Source organism: Chlamydotis macqueenii, chromosome 5 (genome assembly GCF_036417535.1).
Source record: "Chlamydotis macqueenii isolate bChlMac1 chromosome 5, bChlMac1.mat, whole genome shotgun sequence".
NCBI lineage: Eukaryota > Metazoa > Chordata > Aves > Otidiformes > Otididae > Chlamydotis > Chlamydotis macqueenii.
Genome location: NC_141560.1, coordinates 6,149,770 through 6,168,201, shown reverse-complemented (window position 1 = coordinate 6,168,201; position 18,432 = coordinate 6,149,770). Strand labels below are relative to the sequence as shown.

Genomic DNA, 18,432 nt, shown 5'->3' with positions numbered 1-18,432 from the left:
CAGGCTGTAAAAATAGCATAATCCAATTAAAGATTAGTTCCCCCTCCCCTCTTCTGAAAAATTAATAGTTCTGACCAAATCACTGACACACAATAAATACTGAACGTCGCGTTGCGGTGTTGCCAGCTGTTCTGCAGAACTGAAATATCATGTCCTTCTGTGTCAGTCTGTCTGTGCCTCTGAAGGTCACCAGAGTTACGTGTGAAGATTAAGAAAGGCAGGTTAATGTGGAAACTGGTTATTTTATTAAAAATTGAACACAACATTCTGAATTGATCAATTTTAAGAAAACTGAGCATACTGTAGTTGGGAAAAAAAAGCCCAGTTTTATTTAAATTAGCTCTTTTTCTTGTCTGTTATCCTCAGCTAACTTTTTGTTTCTTCTTCCAGTGTGCTGCAGCAGTTCAGCTTGCATTGATCCAAACAGGGCTTCAGCTGCTTTTCTTAAATTAAGAGTTACTCTGTGTGGAACCAATGATTTCTAAATTATTTCCTGTGTCAATTGCTAAACAGCTTTAAATCCAACGCTGTAGGAGAGCATTTCTGGAGCATTCACTTAGTTAGTCTGAGGAAACAAAACAGTAATTTTCAAATTTTTTTTTCTTTACAGTTGATGAAAACGCCTGTAACTTGCTGAGCGTCTCAGCTGCGCTCGAAATGATTGAATCAAACCCATTACTTCTTAGCTGGTCGCAGGAAGCGAAAAGATTTCCCGAGGGCTCGTATTACAAGAAAACGTGACTGCTGCTCTCAGGCACTGAGTAGTTTTGCTATACCTGAATGGGCAGGCAAGTTTTTGGGCATGTTAGAGGGAAATCCAGATTGAAAAAAAAACCCCAACCCTTTGTAACAAGGCTAAACTCAGATCTGATACTGCCATCCATTACCAGTGCTATTCAAGGCTTCTCCTTCCCACGGATATTGAACTAAATAAACTTAAAGTTGGAGAGGGCGTTGCCTGATCGCCATGCTCTGAATGCATCATTCTTCAGCAAAACCCTGCTCAGCTATTACAGGTTTCTGTGTCTTTAATAGCCAGCCTAATAGCGGATAGATTCACGCTTCCCAAATAAGAGGCAGTTTTACCAATGGCTTTAAATCATTCCCTGTGGAAATAGAGTTTCATTAAATCCTAGTAATTAGGCAATTTCAGCTGTCTTCAGTGCTTTTGACTCTGCGGTTGCCTTGAGAGTTGGGATCTCTCTGTCCTGCTGATGTGAGCCCTCTCTCTGCTCACACTTGTGCATGGACGCGCTCACGCACCCTTTAACTCTTTGTCTTCCCCAGTGAGAAACACATTTTCTCATTTCATTGTTATTTGCAAAACCACTGTAGAAAAAAAAAAAAAGAAAAAAAAAAGGTTTGTGATCAACAGTGAGTCCATTTTATATCAGCTCTTGTGTTAACGTCTGCTACAGTACAGTACATTTTGTACTATTTGAAAACATCAAGTGATGTTTCTATCTACGACTATTTCAGGGTTATTTTTCCTTTCTACTGATGAATATCATAAAGAATAGGATGATATTTTTCCAGGCTCTCTTCATCACAGTGGCTCTCCTGTGAGCTCTCCTGGCTTGCTATAACTCCTGCTATGAAGCACCTGACACAAACGCATTAGAAACCCTTTCACTGCTCTATTGATCAGCATTACTAAGAGCTGCAAATGCATGTGCATTTGGCTCATATATACTGTGGACAAAGCAGAAATGAAAGCTGCAAACGGCATCCATGGATATTGGTTTGACTGCGACTTCAATCTCCTTTGACTGTGTGCTCCCTCTTTACTAGCAATCCTGGGATGTCTGTAGACACGGGTTTTTGCTCACTGATGGTGTTGTGATGGTGTATTTTTCATCAGCACCCAGAGCAGAAAGTGTTGCACAGCCACCTTGAACTGGTCCAAAGCCACTCAGAATCAATGGGATTTTTCCAGTGAATTCGGTGGACTTTGGATCAGGTCCAGTAGGCACCGAGGAATCATCTGATGAGAGAGCAGCCCTGAAACCCCGTGATTTAGACAGCCACTCACCCAGCACAAATAGTAAATTACAAACAGTAGATACTGGCAGCAACAGGCATTGAATGGTCTGTAGTCAGCAATTCACAGCCTGAAATATGTTGGCATAAACAATGCATCAGATAATTCCAGCTAACCAACACATTTGTGAAAATCCAAGCCTCTTTATGAATAATTTTCAAAAAGGCAAGTTCAGCAAGAAAAACATTTGCAAGAAAAAGAACCTATCCCTTTTTGCTTACTGATTGTTTAGAAATGTTTTTGGAGTATGAGCTGTCCTTGAGAGGCACTGGATGACCTCAGGTAGGACCTGATGTGGGTGCTGGGCAGCCCAGCTTAGCTTTTCTTCTGCTTTGGTCTCACTGTGGTTTTCCGGTTAGGCTCTGTTCTCAGGTACCTTTGCTGAGGAGACTGAGTCATTTGGAGCAGCAAGGATGACAGCTGCCTGCAGCAAGTTGCAAAAGGATCTTGCATCCCTGAGTGAGCTGGCAGGAAAACAGAAGGTGAAATTTAGAGTAGGTAAAGGTGAAATTACATAGAAAGGGGGGAAAAAAAATCCCAAATTCACATGCATAGGAAAAATCTCCACAGTGACTCTCACCACACTGAAACAAGATCTTGGCTTGATCCTAAATATTTCTATGAAAAATTTGATGCAGTGCTCTGGAGTGGTGAGAGGAGCAAACTGAAGGCTGAGAATGATGATGATAATTTTTACCTGCTAGCTACAGCTTGCTCTGTGCTCTCATATGGCAAAGGTGGCTGCTGTGAATCCCTGGCCATGGGCTCTCGGGGTGTGGGGATGGAGCTGCTGTCAGCATCGCGTGTGCAGTAGCAGATTAGCGGCGAGGGCTGGCAGAGGACCAGCAGCACCCAAAGTCAGTGAGGATGGACACGCAGGAGGAGGTACCCTAGGTAGGCTGAGAGGCAACATTTGGCACTTTCGGGTTGCTTTTCCCCTATGCTACCAGGTTTTCTCTTTTAAAAGGAAGAACGTACTGTTCACACCCTAAAGGCAGCCCAGGGAAGAGAAGTTGCTTGCAAGTCATCGTAGCAGTGAGCAATGCAAAAGTATGGTGAGGGAAATGGTCATTCTGCCTTTGTGCAGGGCTTGGGTTGCGCATGTCAAATCCAGCAAGGTTGCGCAGTAAAATAAAGCCTGCAGCTACACGCTGCATAGTGTTGGGGGGGGGGAAATATTGCTTCAGGGCTCACTAAATGAGCTGCACGTCCCTAATGCATGAAGGGCTGTGGGAGAAAAATGGTTGTGATGGTATGTAGAGATGGTATCGTTATATGTGTGCAAGGAGAAAGAAAATAACCAAATGCAAGCAGCTCAGGAGCTTTCATGGTGACATTTCCCACCTTCTGGCTTTGCAGCTGCAGCCACATCCCGTTAATATCACTGTTAAGTTTGTATTGTGCGTGGTGGCCCAGGACACGGCACAAGTGGAGAAGGTCAGGAGCCCCACATCCCTTGCAGGGTGATGAGCGGAGGCTGGAGAAAGCCGGCCAGCCTCTGCGATGCAGTGTGTGTTGGCACACAAGTGGTTAACAGGCTACTGCCCTCCTACAGGCACCAGGTCCTACAGACATCAGCTTTGTTCCTCTACATCCTGACTCCTCTAGACCCCATAAAAATTTGTCTTCCCGCCTCCCTTATGGGGGATCTTGCTGTTCCTGCCATTGAGCTCTGCTTTATATTAAAGCTCCAAGTGGAGAGCAGCCATTGTTTGTCATTCGATTAGCGACATCCCTGGGAACTTAAAACATGACAGAGGGAATTAGAGGTGGTGTATGAAGATGATGCATGGGTGTGGGGGTAGAGGTTTAACCACTTTCATGCCAGCATGCTGTGTAGATGATGCACACAGCATACATCTTTCTGGGCATGTGAAAATCACTAAATGAGGATGTTGAGTCTTGGTGCTTCAAAAAATTAAGGTGGCTCCTGTTAAAAGAGAAAATGAAATCTGGAGCTGCCTACCAACTTCCCATCTCAACTTCTGTCCAGTAGAATTTTTTTCTTAATGAAGAGTTTCCTTTGGGTGAAACTCCTTTATTTCTCTGTATTAAAAAAAAAAAAATAAAAAAAAAATTGCTCAAGATTGGTTTTGTATTGGACACTAGATTTTTTTTTCTTTTTTTTTTTTTTTTTTTTTTTTTTTTTTTTTTTTTTAAGGATAGTGGATGGTGAGCCCCTGAGTCAGATTGTGAGGAAGGTTGTGGGATCGCCATCACTGGAGATTTTTATGCACAGGCTGGGCAAAGGTTGACCAGGAACTGTTAGCAGTTATCAGCTTCCTTACAGCTATTTTGAGATACAGCAGCAGCTGGAAGCCACATCTGACAGATGTGCCACTGTGTTGCCCAAAGGCATAGTAAGAGACAGTCCCAAAGAGCTTGCAAGTGAAGCTAAGCCTGGTGCACGAAGAGAATCTAAAACCAGTGGGGAGTGAGTGTGGCTTTGCTGAAAGATTGATGCATGCAATCATCAGTCCTGTCTCTTCACTTTGCACCATTTTTGTGTCTTCACTTTAGGTGTCACAGGCTCATCGCACCTCTTTGACTACGGCTCCACTGCCAATGGTGGTGACAGCTCCTTCTACACCTCGCTGATTTCGGACGTCCACTACACCACCCCACGGGACTCCACCTATCTCACGGGCATTTATCAGCAGGAAAACAGCCCCATTCCCTGTACAGGCAGCACAGAGGGGTTTAACACACTGGGACATCCTGTTCAAGATGTGACTGGGTTTGAGTCCCGTGGCTTGTTCAGCTCAGATTCGGGAATAGAGATGACTCCTGCAGAGTCTACTGAAGTTGATAAAACTTTAGCAGATCCCATGAAAGTAGAAGGTTATAAATACATGGACATAAGTGGATCAGAAGAAATAAAATACCAAGAAAAACATGACCCTGACTCAGAAGATGAGAGCCCAGACCTTAGTGATAAGTATCCGGGAATACCCACCAGGTCCAGTCACACTGCTGAACCTCAGCGGACGACTTCCGAGAACATGAAGGCAGCCAAAGAGCAAGACCTGCTTGAAGACACAAGATCTGGTGATCAGCATGGTGCCTCCATGGTTACAGCCCCTGTCAAGATCACGCTCACTGAGACAGAAAGTGCCAAGGAAGCTGCTAGCAAAGAGTCGAGCCCGACTCAGCCGGAGAGCGGCCTGAAGCCGGGCCATGAAGTGGTACCAACGGTGACGGTGTCAGAGCCAGAAGATGACAGCCCGGGGTCTGTCACGCCACCGTCCTCTGGCACAGGTAATGCCAACACATGACATGTTTTTTTTTTGCTATTCGGTGAGTGGTTGCAACTGTAGCCCTACACACTGGAGAATTACGAAGGGTTTGTGGGGTGGGTCTGAGGGGATGTGAGCAGTCGTTAACGGGTCTCTGTGGCTGGAGGTGTTTCTGCTCTGCTCCAGTTGCTTTACGTTGTTGAACTGAAGGGAGATGCGAGCTGTGCTGCCCATCACTAACACACCGCTCGGGGTGGGCTGCCCTTTCTGTATGAAAAGAGGGGAAGGCAGGGCTGGGGATCCACAGAAATAAGTTGCCAAGAGCCACTCAGGAGCAGGGCTGGGGTCTGATCCAGGCTTGCTGAGCCCAGTCCCCACGGGGATTTCTTCTTGAGGGCCGGTTCTGAGCTGGCAGGTGTTACTGGGGTATTGTCAGTCAGGTGATGGTTTGGGCTGGATCCTGGTGATTTTGGGGTCTCTTGGTCACCCTGGCTGGTCACGTTCCTTGGAGGAAATGCGGTGTGGGGGACCAGGGCACTGCAAATATCTGGTTTCTTTCTTTTTCTTTTTCTTTTTTTTTTTTCCAGTTTTAATGGCTTTTTTTTTACACACTTTGCTCTTGCAGAGAATAAGGTTAAATTGTTAAAAATAAGTGCTGTTCTCAAGTGAAAGCTCTGCTTTTAGAAAGTGCTGAGGAGGGAAATGCTGTCACCTCATTTACAAAGGGGACTGGAGGGACAAAGGGCCAGTCTCTTTTAAAGGCTCCTGATTTCTACTGGGGGGCACCAAAATCCCACATTTATACCTTTTCTTGTTGTCTGATTACTGCAGTAGTACATAATATCTATTCCAATTTTCCATATTATACACTGCTAAAACATGGAAGTAGTATTGTGTTTTAAAAAGGAATAAATTTCTGTGACAGGAAACAAAATTTTCAGACTTGAAATTAAATTTCAGTGTCCTGGATCAAAACCCTTTGACAATGAACATCCCTAAGCTGAAATTTCCATTGCTTTGATGGCATCTAGAAGCATTTAAAAACCAACTGAAGTTTCCTTAAGATGACAGTCTGGGATTGCCACCCACACTATCACCTACCCTTAGAGAAATACCTAGTTTGCATCCAAAACTGAGTGTGCATTTGCACACTTTCACACAAAAAAAAAGAGCCTGAAGCAATTCACCACAGCTGTGAGTTTATGCTGCCCACATCAGCCAGAAGCTTTAGATAAGAAATAAACCTTAGGGTCACATTTTTCCTCTTTTATTTGCCTGGGTGACATCATGCACTACTTCGGAGACATGCTGTTTTTTATCGATTTACACTTTTTGCACTACAAAGTAATTAAGAACTTCAGGCACTAATTGTTATTTATTCAGTCCTTGGCAACTGTTCAAGGCTGGCTTTCTGACACTTGATAACCGTACCCCATCGTAACAGCTGAACAGTGTGTGGCTGAGCCTCACGGCTGCTGCCTCACTGCTGTGGCCAGCGTGACTGCCAGCATGGAAATGTTTTTCTCCATGGGGAAGAGATGGAGAATGGATTGTGAACAGCCCTGAGGAGAAGGACTTGGGGCTGCTGGTGGACGAGAAGCTCAACATGAGCCAGCAATGTGTGCTTGCAGCCCAGAAAGCCAACTGCATCCTGAGCTGCGTCCCCAGCAGTGTGGCCAGCAGGTCAAGGGAGGGGATTCTGCCTCTCTACTCCGCTCTGGTGAGACCCCACCTGCAGTACTGTGTCCAGTTCTGGAGTCCCCAGCATAAGAAGGACATGGACCTGTTGGAGCGAGTCCAGAGGAGGCCACGAAGATGATCAGAGGGCTGGAGCTCCTCTCCTGTGAGGACAGACCGAGAGAGTTGGGGCTGTTCAGCCCAGAGAAGAGAAGGCTCTGGGGAGACCTTACAGCAGCCTTCCAGTACCTAAAGGGGGCCTACAGGAAAGACAGGGAGAAACCTTCAGCAGGGCCTGTTGTGACAGGACGAGGGGTAATGGTTTTAAAATAGAGGGAGGTAGATTCAGATTAGACATTAGGAAAAAATTTTTTACCCTGAGGGTGGTGGAGCACTGGCCCAGGTTTCCCAGAGAGGTGGTGGAGGCCCCATCCCTGGAAACATTCCAGGCCAGGTTGGCTGGGGCTCTGAGCAACCTGATCTGGTTGGAGATGTCCCTGCTTCTTGCTGGGGGGTTGGACTGGATGACCTTTGAAGGTCCCTTCCAACCCAAACCAATCTGATTTTGTGATCCCCAGCAGTGCCCAAATAGCCCTGGGGGAGGTCCCACTGCCTTGCATCTGAGTGCTGTGAAGCCAGAAGCCCTGCTTATCTACCACAGTTGAAAGGAAAGGAGCAGGTATCTTCCTTTAGGGGCTGGCTCTCACAGGGTGTTTTCTCTGGATTTTCCCCCTTTCCTGCAGCCAGGGATGTGCTGCACCCAGACTCTGCGTTTGTAAGCGAGGAAGAAATGTAAAACCTGCCCTCGCTATTTCTACCCAGTGACCCAGCAAAGCTGTTGCTCCTAGATACCCCTCAAGCATCCTGGCGAAGCCCCCAGTTCCCCCCTGCTTGGATCGGGACTTTTGAAAATGGTTTGCTTTTAATTACTGGCCATCATCTTTCTGGGGGAGGAAGATGTGATCTGTTCATGTTCTGCACTGGCGCTGAAAGGCGGTGGGCATTTCTATGCTTCCCCATGCCAGCGCTAAATATGACACCCTGCTGCTGGCCACAAAGGAATTTTTGTTCGCGAGGTAAATGCCGTGGCAGAGAGTTACAAACTGGCAGCGCAGACAGGAACGGGATGAAGCTGAGGGACGGCGCGTTGCTGCGCTACGAGGGCTGGCAGTCACATGCCCGTTTGGATGCGTGCCGGATTAAGTCATTGCTCGGGAAGAAAATGCTGACATGTGGTAATGCAGGAGAGCAGCGCAGCTTACGTGGGCTTCCTGCAGCCGGAGGAAAAGGATGCGCAGGCTCCTGCTTAGCGTGTCTGATTCAACAGAAACTTCCCGGCATCTGGACAGGAGTGTGTCCTAACAGTCCCAAGCACCTTTGTCCTGTCTGTGGCCATACTCTGAGTTGCAGAAGGACTTTCTCATGCGAGAGGGATCTATTAAAAGAGAGAGCGCTGTTTTGTCGGAGGAGCTGCAGACATGCCAACAATACGTGCTGAAGATGATGCTGATGATGTGTATTGGCAGACACATAAATCAGAACTGCTTGGACGGGTGTGGGGAGGTTGTTTGTCTTGCCCGTCTCCCAGCAGGACGTCATGGCTCGGGTGCTATCATTAAAACCTCCCCCTTTACCTACTTCATCTTGGGGAAGGCATGTGATCAGGAAGAAATCAGCTACATTATTGCCGTGAGAAATTAAGGCTGGAAACAGCCAGAAATAGTGGTTCTGTCCCAGGCCATGTCTGAGACAATCTCTTTCCCACCCTCTGTTGTAGGGGAGCTTCCAGAGGTGGCCAAGGCAGCTGGGTGGGCTCAGGAGGGCAATGCCAGTGGCTGTGCCCAGATCAGGGCTGGGCGGAAGGCAAATGCCCACCAGGAGCGGGTGCAGGCCAGCTCGGGGCTCCCCACACCTGCAACCGAGGGGCTGGAATCTCCCCCCGCTCCGCTGCGGTCCCCAGATGTGTGGACTCAGGCAGTGTCCTGCCATGAGCCTCTTTATCAGCATCAGGAGGAGGAAACTTGGGAGTCTCTTTTCCTGATGGCTTTCTTGAACCCTCATCACCTGCAATGCCACTTTGTGACCTCTGTCACGTTAATAATGACATAAAATCGGTGAATGAGCCCTTGAGAGTCCAGAGGACAGATTTTCCGACCTCATGCTGCCTCCATTGCCTTTTATTGTGAACAACTTACATGCAATTTTACTTTCTTTGTTATTTCATTTCAAAATCCCACAAGGTAAAGGGATATACAGGGAGGCAGAACAGGTCTGGTGCTGCTCTTCTAATACGGGATGTGGGCTCCTTGCTGCTCCTGGATGACCAGCCAGCCTTTTCAACTGCTCATTTTCGCTCTGAGTGTATCTTCTTCCAGTTTGAGCCAGAAAATGCAGAGAAATTTTTCTGTTTCAAATTTTAGGTGGCAAGCTTGTCAGTCATTATTTTGGTTAATATAGTTCTTGATATTAAGAATTACAGTAGAAAAATTTTTCATTTTTGGATCTAACTGAGATAAAAGCAAACAGGAGAATTCACTGCCCACTTCCCCACAAAGGAAAAAGAAAGGTCTGAGAAAAGTTTCTAACCTGTAACTTTTCACACCTGAAAGTTAAAGTTTGACAGAATTACTAGTAACTACACATGGGTTGTTGCGATCAGTGGTTCCAGGAACCCACCAGCCCTTTATGCCTGTTTGTCCCCAAAATAGGCGGGTGTCTGTTGGGCTCTCCTCAGAGGCCGACAAGGCGTCGCAGGACTCAATGATGAGCTCGCTGTCAAGTTCAGCCTCCTGCTGAGGAGACGCTGTCGTGTGTGGCTTGAGCCCACGTTCCTCATGACTGGTGATTTTCTTGGTGAAAATCATATTGCTGAGCCACTGGCCAAGCACTGACCAGCATTGCCTTGTGCCTCAGCTTTTTTCTCAGTAAATGATGCTAATGATACTTCTTTTATGATGAGTACGTGCATGGGAAATGCTCTGTAAGGACAAGCTGTTATTGCTGTTAGTCATCCCAGACGGGGAGACTTTCTGCCTGTGTTACCAGCCCTGCTAGAGGGATCTGTGCTGGCATGAAATCTGTGGTGTTTGTTGCCTAAGCAGCCAGAAAAGTCTAATTTTTAACAATTCTTTTCTGTTTTTTTCCCCTTCTTTCTGGGTGGCAGAACTGTCCGGCTCAGAGTCACAGGGCAAAGGCAGCCTGTCAGAGGATGAACTCATCAGTGCCATCAAGGAAGCAAAAAGCTTTTCCTTCGAGACCCCGGAGGTGCAGCGGTCGCCAGCCCTTGCTGCTGAGAAGAGAGACCAGCGCGTCAAACCTGGGCGCCCTGCTGTCTCCTCACCCCTGGATAACGAAGCCAGCAGCGCCGAGTCAGGGGACTCGGAGATTGAGCTGGTCTCAGAGGACCCGTTGGCTGCCGAGGAGGTGCTGCACTCCAACTACATGACTTTCAGCCACATCGGAGGGCCCCCTCCATCGCCTGCCTCCCCCTCCATCCAGTACAGCATCCTGCGGGAGGAGCGGGAGGCTGAGCTTGACAGCGAGCTCATCATCGAGTCCTGTGACGCCTCGTCGGCCTCTGAGGAGAGCCCAAAGAGGGAGCAGGACTCCCCTCTGATGAGACCCATGGTCATGGACATTATCAAGGAAGAGAACGGTGCGCGTGCTGACACCTCAGACTATGAAGCAAATAAAATGACAGAGAGCAGGATGAACAGGGAAAACCTGGCAGAGTCCGCGTCCTACCTGAAATGCTCCTTTGTTGCACCAAAAGTAGGTGCTGAGCCCCCAACATCTGCTGTCAGCACTGAGGAGCTGAAGGAAAGAATAATCCTGAAGAAACCCATCGAAGAAACTGTTGTTAACCAAAGTAAAGTGTCTTCCAAGGACTCTGGCAAAAGAAGTTCCTTGGCTTCGCCCCTACTGCCATTTTTAAATAAGCAAAAAGGTAAATCAGATGTTTATATTGGTTTTTTTTTACAGTGCTGCTGAGAAGGGGGAGGAGGGAGAAATGCCTGTTCCTTGCTGGGAAGATGTTAGTAGTGCTGAGCAGAGGGAGCTGCTGGCATTGGATAACCTCAGCTCAAAGCTGGGCACGCCTGTAACAATGCACATGTCACCTCTGACTTTCCCATCTTCTTTTTCTCCTTTTCCTTTCCCTTAGAAAAAAAAAATTAAAAAGTAAGAATAATTTTTAGGCTTAAGCATACAGGTACTGAATCAAGCAAGAACCCTAGTAACATAAGCCTGATTTGTACATCAGGCATCTGGAGGACAAAGAACAACAAATTATCATTTTTCCTTTGAAATAGTACCTGTCTTGCCCCAGGGAAGAGGTGCAATCAGGGAGGTGATCCTGCCCCTCCTGGAAATGTGAGGATAATGTTTTTGAGGATACATTTAAGAAAGAAAGAAGGATTTGGAGGAGGAAAGGGGTTGAGTTTGGTGGGTCTGATGTTTCTGAAGCTGGTGAAGCTTAAATGAATCTCTCTCATGGTGACTGACAGCCTCCATCCGGAATATTGAGGGTTTTGTGTGTGCTTCCAGGCTGGTGTAGGGAAGCAGGTGGCTTGAGGGTGCTCATCCCAGCTCTGCGTGCTTTGAGGGGGGCATCCTGTATGCCCCTTGGAAAGCCACTTCCCTAATCCAGCTCTGGAAGAGGGAAGGGCAGGACGCTTCCCTGGTACTCAGGTGAGCTGAAGGGCACTTGTGTCCCTGTAGGATCCCTTCAAAGCCAGTGCAGAGCCAGCCAGGGCCAAGCTTGCTGTGCCAGGCACTGAGCTCTGACTGAACCCGCTGAGCCTCTAGAGCCACCACCAGCTTTTGGCCTGAGCTAAACCCTCAGGACCAAGGGGTAGCACACGGTCACTGCACACTGACACTGCCAGGGGCCATTGCAGCCTGTAACTGGCTTAGCTCACAGGCGCACAAGAGAAAAAAGCATTTTATTCTTTGCAAGATGCCAGCTCTAAATAGCCAAGACCTTTGTGTGCCTCTGGCTTTGTAGGCTGGTGTGGGAAGGAGGGACAGGGGCTGCTCCATGCCTGCCCTGCTCCCCCTCTGCCATCTCCCCTGGCTGGGGGGCAGTGGCTGCCCACGGCTCTTCTGTCAGATGAGGGTTTGCAATTCCAAGAGCTGCTACTTCCTTGCAAACAGCTGGATAGAGATGGAGGGCCGGGGGTGAACCCCATCCCTGCTGCTTAGAGAGCATCTTTTTCCTCCGTCCATGTTTGTGCAGGCCTTTGACCACATGATGGCCTGGAGATGTGGCAGACACTTTGAAGTGGCACACTTTTACAACTGATTTATCTAGCGCTGTGAACCCAGGCGTGCAGGTCTAATACGGAAACAGCCCGAACTTGCACAATGTGCTGAGGACTGCAAGATCTTCAGTGCCATAAAATACATTAATACTGATAATCTTAGCCATAATGAACTAATGACGTTAATCGGCTGAATAAGAAATATATGATCATTGCTCCTAAGTATGGTTTCCTGCCAGATTCTCAGAGCTTGCAATGTCACGCTGTGCATCTCTTAGCTCTCTCATGGGTAGGATGGGTTCCAACCATTTCTCTCCCCCTTCCCAAATTCCGCTTTTGTAGGACTGGCCCAGGCCCTGCCCAAACCCTAGAAGCTGCAGAGCTGATTTAATTTACCCTGCACACCCGTACTGCAGTGTCTGGCGTTGGGTATTTGCAAACACACTGTGTTCTGTCTGCTGTTCTGGGCAGACGACTCACAATTTGGTCTTGGATTTGGGGAAAGTATTTGGCGAGCACCACACGGGCGGATTGTTGCCTGTCCCTCAATTTTGAGACTTCAGGCCTCGTTACAATTTGCAGTCCCCCTTGCTTGTACTCAGATTTTTTTTTAGCCTAACATTTATGTCTCATTTGATTTCTGTCATTGCCTAAACTGATGCTAGCAGAGGCTTGTTCTTATGCGGCGGTCGGAGAAAATCCCTGTGCGCGTGAGCAGACTTCCTCCTTGCGTCGCAGTGTGTCCATGTGTCCTATCTGTATTCCCGTAGGACAGTAGTGACAGGAACATTTCTTCCAAGACAGACACAAGACAGCTGATTACTATTTGGCGGTGTGTAGAGGACTATTTCAGGATGTGCTTTTCTCCCTTGAGACACTCCAGTACCTAAGGCAAGGAAAACAAAAACATAAAGCCTCTGAAGGAGATTATTGCTAAAACTTGTGTAACTTTTAAAAGCTGGTTTCAAGGTATGGGGAGGTGGCCTCAAGATAAGAAAATATGGATGACAAAGGGGTCCAGTTTACGCTACCTTGTAGTCATGGGTATTTCCTGCATGGGTCGCTGTGTCTGGATGCTCGTTAAATTTTTATGTTGAACATAGAGTATGGGGCTCTCCTTTTGACCTGAGAAAGGAGAGCTTGTCCCTCACGCAATGAATTCACGTTAAATCTTTCAGCGGTTTTCAGTCACCAGAAGTGAACTGAGGGATGTGTTAACCAGCTTGGTGGAACCAGAGCATCCCCCATGGACCCTCAGGACCAAGGGGTAGCTTGGGGTCCTCCCAGGGTCAGTCAGCCTGGTGCCGCATTGGCTGGCAGGGAAATGATGTGGCAGAGCACATCCAAGGGGACAGTGACTGCCTTCATAGCATCAACTTGAGGTCTTGGCAGAGCTTTACATCACGGCATCATATACATCATACGCCAACTGAGATGCACCTGGCAGGCATTTGGCATGGGCCACGCTCAGCCACAGTGACGAGAATCGAGGGAGATGTGGCTGTGCCAGACAACAGAGGTACAGCAGAATGAAATCACCCAAAGCAGGAATAGTATCATCATTCATTAACAAAGAAAATTATCTTAATTATAGTTATCTATCATTAAGAGAATACTTACAGCAGGTAGGTGCTAGCCCAGAGTTTCTGGAGACTCATAGATGGATCAGATGAAGCTGTTTGACGTGCCTGGCTGTGCTTTTGACATCCAGCTGTAGATCTTTCCGTGGCCCTTGGCCAGCTCAGAGCCAGGTATATGTCATTCAAAAATAGTCAGCCATCAGTTTCACATGTAAATGTTAACTATTTCACAGTGTCATACTGTAATACCACTGAGGAGTTTTTACTCATACCCATGTCATTAAATATACTTTGTGTGGTTCATCAGAAGTGTTTGCCCTGAGCTGGCGAGACAAAAGTTATTTTTGAGCACAGACTCCAGGAAATACATGGAGAAGGTGTACAAAGTGAAAGCCCAGCATTCAACCCAGCTCCAGGAACAGTCTTGCTGATCGTGTTGCTGCCAGCCCACTGCTTAATCCCTCCGAGACCTTTCTGGTGTGTCTGCTAGGTGTGCTGAAATCACAGCCGTTCCCCTAAAGAACGAGGTGGAGCACAGCAAGTCCACGTTTGGCTTGCGCAGCGATCACTCAATGTCTCTGCTTAACGGCTGTTGCCATCCAGTGGCAATAACAAAAATGGGCAGTGACTTCCTACCTCCATTTTACTGGAGCTGACTATCATGATTTGAAAGAGTGGAGCCATTCCTGTGCCGTTAACCGCTAAGCGAATTCGCTCGCTTTTCCACATAGTCCAAAAGATTACGTTCCTTGCTGCAGCACAGGCTTTGTTCTGGCCAATTGCTATCTCTGTTAGTATTACGGATTCCCTTGCCTCCTGCAGAGCAAAGAGGGGAAGGCAGAGCTGTAGCAAGACAGTTGCTGTTCAGATGTCACTGCCTCCACAACTCTACCGGCATCTGCTCCCAGATGTGGACACAGCCCTTACACAACAGCACTTAGAGCCCCTGTGGCTCTGGCTCTGCAGAAAGAAGGTTGCCAGCTCAGTTTTCTTTTTTTTTTTTTCCAAACATTCAGCCACAGAGAAGGAAGACCAGATACATTTGTGTGTTTTCCAATAGGCAGAACAAGGAATGCAGATTTTTAGGTTTCTTCTAAGAAAACCCTGTCTTGCAACAGATTTTCACCAACTTTGGAGAATAATGCAGCTCATTGGTATGGCCTGCTCAGCGCTGGGACATTGCATAGCCCAGGTGAGTCCAGGCTGGGCTTGCACATGGCTTGGGCATGCAGGAAATTTCAGAAAAGACCTGCTCTTCTGGAAACGTGCATCTTTTGGCCCAGGGCAGTTTACAAGAAGCCCAAAAGAAGCCCGGACCAAGGCAGGCTAGGAAGGAGCTTTTTGGCCGAGTCCTGTCCTGTCTGCTCTTGCCGTGTCTACCGGTAGCTCTTTGCCAGGGTGGCCTGTCTTACTCCTTGCTGCTGTCCCACAGCCCGAGGACCTGGTCCTGAATGGAGATTTCCCTTAGGCTGGGACATCGTGTCTCTCTCCAGCCTCTCCTTCAGTGACAATATTAGGAGATTGCTTCAGCTTGATCCATTTAATGAAATGTGCAGCGGCTTATTACCTTTCTGATCAGATGTCTGAGCTCAAGTTAAAAAAAAAAAAAGAAAAAATGTGGACATTCATAGTAATCTTTCCTTTCCTTTTTATTTTACGATGAAATTCAGTATAGGAAAAGGAAAACCCAAGCCTGGGGCTGTGGGGTCATGCTGTCACTCACATGCTAGATGGCACAACTGGCAGGACCTGCTGGAAACGCAGTCAAATAAAATTCTTCATTTAAAACACTTCATTCTGCAGCACGGTCCTATGCCACCCTGTTATGAGGCATTCTGATTTTTAAGCCTTATGAAAGACTTTTGTAAAATTAATCTGGTCAGTCCCCTACAGAAGTGTGTCTTTACCACACACCCTTCGTGGCTGCTGTGGCTCTAAGCACCCATGAGGGACACCAGTGTTCATGGCCACCCATCTCTATGTGGTGGCCCGGTGTCTCTCAGGCAGTGTCACAAGCTGCAGTCAGGATCACTTCTGGTTTTGGGGTGACACTGGCAAGTGCTCTGGGTTGAAGAACGTGTTTCCTCTCCTCCCTGGTGCCTCTCGTGCCATCCCATGGTGTCCAGGGCTGTCATGTGGTGGACAAACACAAAGCAGTATGGGCTTTTCCCCTTTAACCTCTTGCTTTGTCCACCTCTGTTTGGTGCCACAGATAAGCTAATTTTACACAGTTTCTCAAGGAGGTGATTTTCCAGCAGAGATCTGGGAGAGACCTTCAGTTATTTGGAATGATTTTTCTTCAGCAAAACATCAACTGCATCACGTTAGCACATCTCTGCTGTTGGAGGAGTTGCTAGTGAGGCATTTTTCCGCTGGAAGGGGATGTTTGCTAGGGTGATTTAGCAATCTGAGGCTCGTTTCTCATCTGTGTGCTTTCACCAGGCTGGCTCTGCAATCAGCAGCAAGCCAGACTGCAGCTTAAGCATACGGTAATGTTCGTTTAATATTTTAGTGCCATCTGCTGTAAGTGCTTCCACACTCTGGCCCATCTGTTTTGTGTACTTCAGTTTGCTTTTTATGGGGCTCCGGTAGCTTTGCATCCTTTGGAAAGTCCCTGCATGGAAAAGGTGTGGAGGAGAGGGATGTCCTGCCTGGGGCTGGAGTGTCTTCACCTTGCGATGCTGTAGGAGGAGCGAGATAAAACCTGCCTGGAGAAGTAAATATGTGAATCTAGGCCTGGCCTTGCCACAAAATCTTGGAGTACGTTGGTGAACCTCTGTGCACTTGCCTCCCACATGGAATAATTTAGGTGGTAAGGGACCTGTGGAGGTCTCTAGTCTGACCCCTTGCTGAAAGCCATTTGATCAGGTTGCTCAGGGCCTTGTCTACCTGTCCATCTTCTCAGCAAAGGCAGAGGTTTGGGGGTGGCTGAGAGCTGATGCCTGCAAATCTTGGTCAGTCCCCTGATGCCACCTGAGCACCGGGAGCTGCAGGCACACTGCAGAGCAGGGTAGAGGAGGGATACCACTCAATGTAGCTTCATACAAAGGGGGCTGGTAGGAACTTCACAAGGTCCAGAGAGCCCACCTCCTGGCCCGCAGACAGTAGAGCACTCTTGACAGATGCTTGTAACTCATTTGGAAAGGCCTCTGTTGGCAGATCCTCCACCAGCTCCCAGATGTCTATTGAAAGCAGTTGCTGTTTTCCACCCTTCTTTACTTTGGGCTAAGCAATTCTAGCTTCTTCATTTTTTTCCCTCTCTGGTCACATTTTCGAACTGTCTTATTTTTCTCTTTGTTGTTTTCTGCCACTGGTTGAATCCTTCTTGAAGTGAACTGGAGAGGGTGCTCGCATGGAGGCTGTCCCCATGCGGATGATGGGTTACTTGCCTGTCCTGCAGGCTAGGACTGGGCTCATAGAGCTCACTGCAGCAGCATGACATTGACTTCTGTTGCTGCAAGAGGGATCTCTTCCATATTGCTTGGAAACATCCATTCAGACTTCTGAGGCAGGCAGCACTTGCCCATCTTTCTTGGTCTACTCCCTTTAGGAACTGATAACATGCACCCTCAGTTGCAAACTGGAGAAATACCTTAAGTATAGAGGGTCTTAGAGGAAGAAATGACACTTGCATTGCTAAACCCCATGCTAGGGACACACCTGGAGCACTGGCAGTCGGTCTATTGGCCAGGCCAGTCTTCTCTATCCATACCTCTACTTGACTACCCCGATGTGAGGTCAGGGGTGAATTTAGGATGAAGGCAGTGGGCAGGAGAGAATGCAGCTAAGGCACGCTCCGGCCTGCTTTTATCTCCACTTTGTTGTGTGTTCTTCTCTGGCTACATGGCCTAGCAGCCCAAAGTTATGGAAAAGATAGCCAATTAGCCATTTATTAATAAAGATTTAAAAACCATTTTAAATGAAAGTGTCTGAGGCAGGTAGAGCTGTAGCCAGGAGTAAGGGGTGATTTTCTTATTGTGAATAGTTTCATGCCAAGGATTCACCTTTCCATGGTATATTCTTGATATTTTGGGAGGTTTTACAGTAGGTTGCTAGACCAAGAGGTCTTGACTTCCAGCTGCTTTGCACTTCTGCTTTTGCTCCATTCAAGGAATCTAAAAAAATTACTCTGAACATATGATAGGACATAAACAGTGAGCTGTGATGATACGGACTCTGCAGACACATTCAGATGGCCTCATTTCACGGGGTCTCACTCCAACAACTTTAAAACCACCGGGGCAGTGGGGTCCTAGACACTGTTTCCAGCCACTGTGACTGGAAGCAGCTCTTCATGGGCGTGTTCCTCCGCCCATGGAGGAGGAGAGGGAACTTCACAGCTATCCCTTTTCACTGTGGGCCAAGCAGTTGGAAATGTTTCTGCCTTTGTAGCAGGCTATGGCCTGCCTCTCCATTTCTGGCCAGTTAATGCAATTCAGCTGCCACATGACAGCTTGTTATAACCATCAAGCTGTGATAACTCAACCGGAGCGAGCTGAAGAAACCTGGAGATGTGCAGGTCATGGTGGTGGAATGAGCAGTGTGCACACTGGCAAGTTTGTTTTGTACATGATTTCCCTTCCCTCATCCCAGACCCTTTTTTTTTTACAGGGAAGGAGGAGTGAGGAGGAGGGCAC

General features: G+C 47.6%; 1 protein-coding gene across 1 annotated transcript in view; it reads left to right on the top strand.

Annotated features, from left to right (window-relative positions):
• The window catches only part of RTN1 (reticulon 1), a 117,630-nt gene that overhangs the window by 61,235 nt on the left and 37,963 nt on the right, over positions 1–18,432 (top strand). The window contains exons 2-3 of the mRNA XM_086748416.1: positions 4,562–5,299; positions 10,118–10,900. Of these exons, the coding sequence (XP_086604542.1) occupies positions 4,562–5,299; positions 10,118–10,900 (1,521 nt within the window). The remainder of the gene's footprint in view (positions 1–4,561; positions 5,300–10,117; positions 10,901–18,432) is intronic.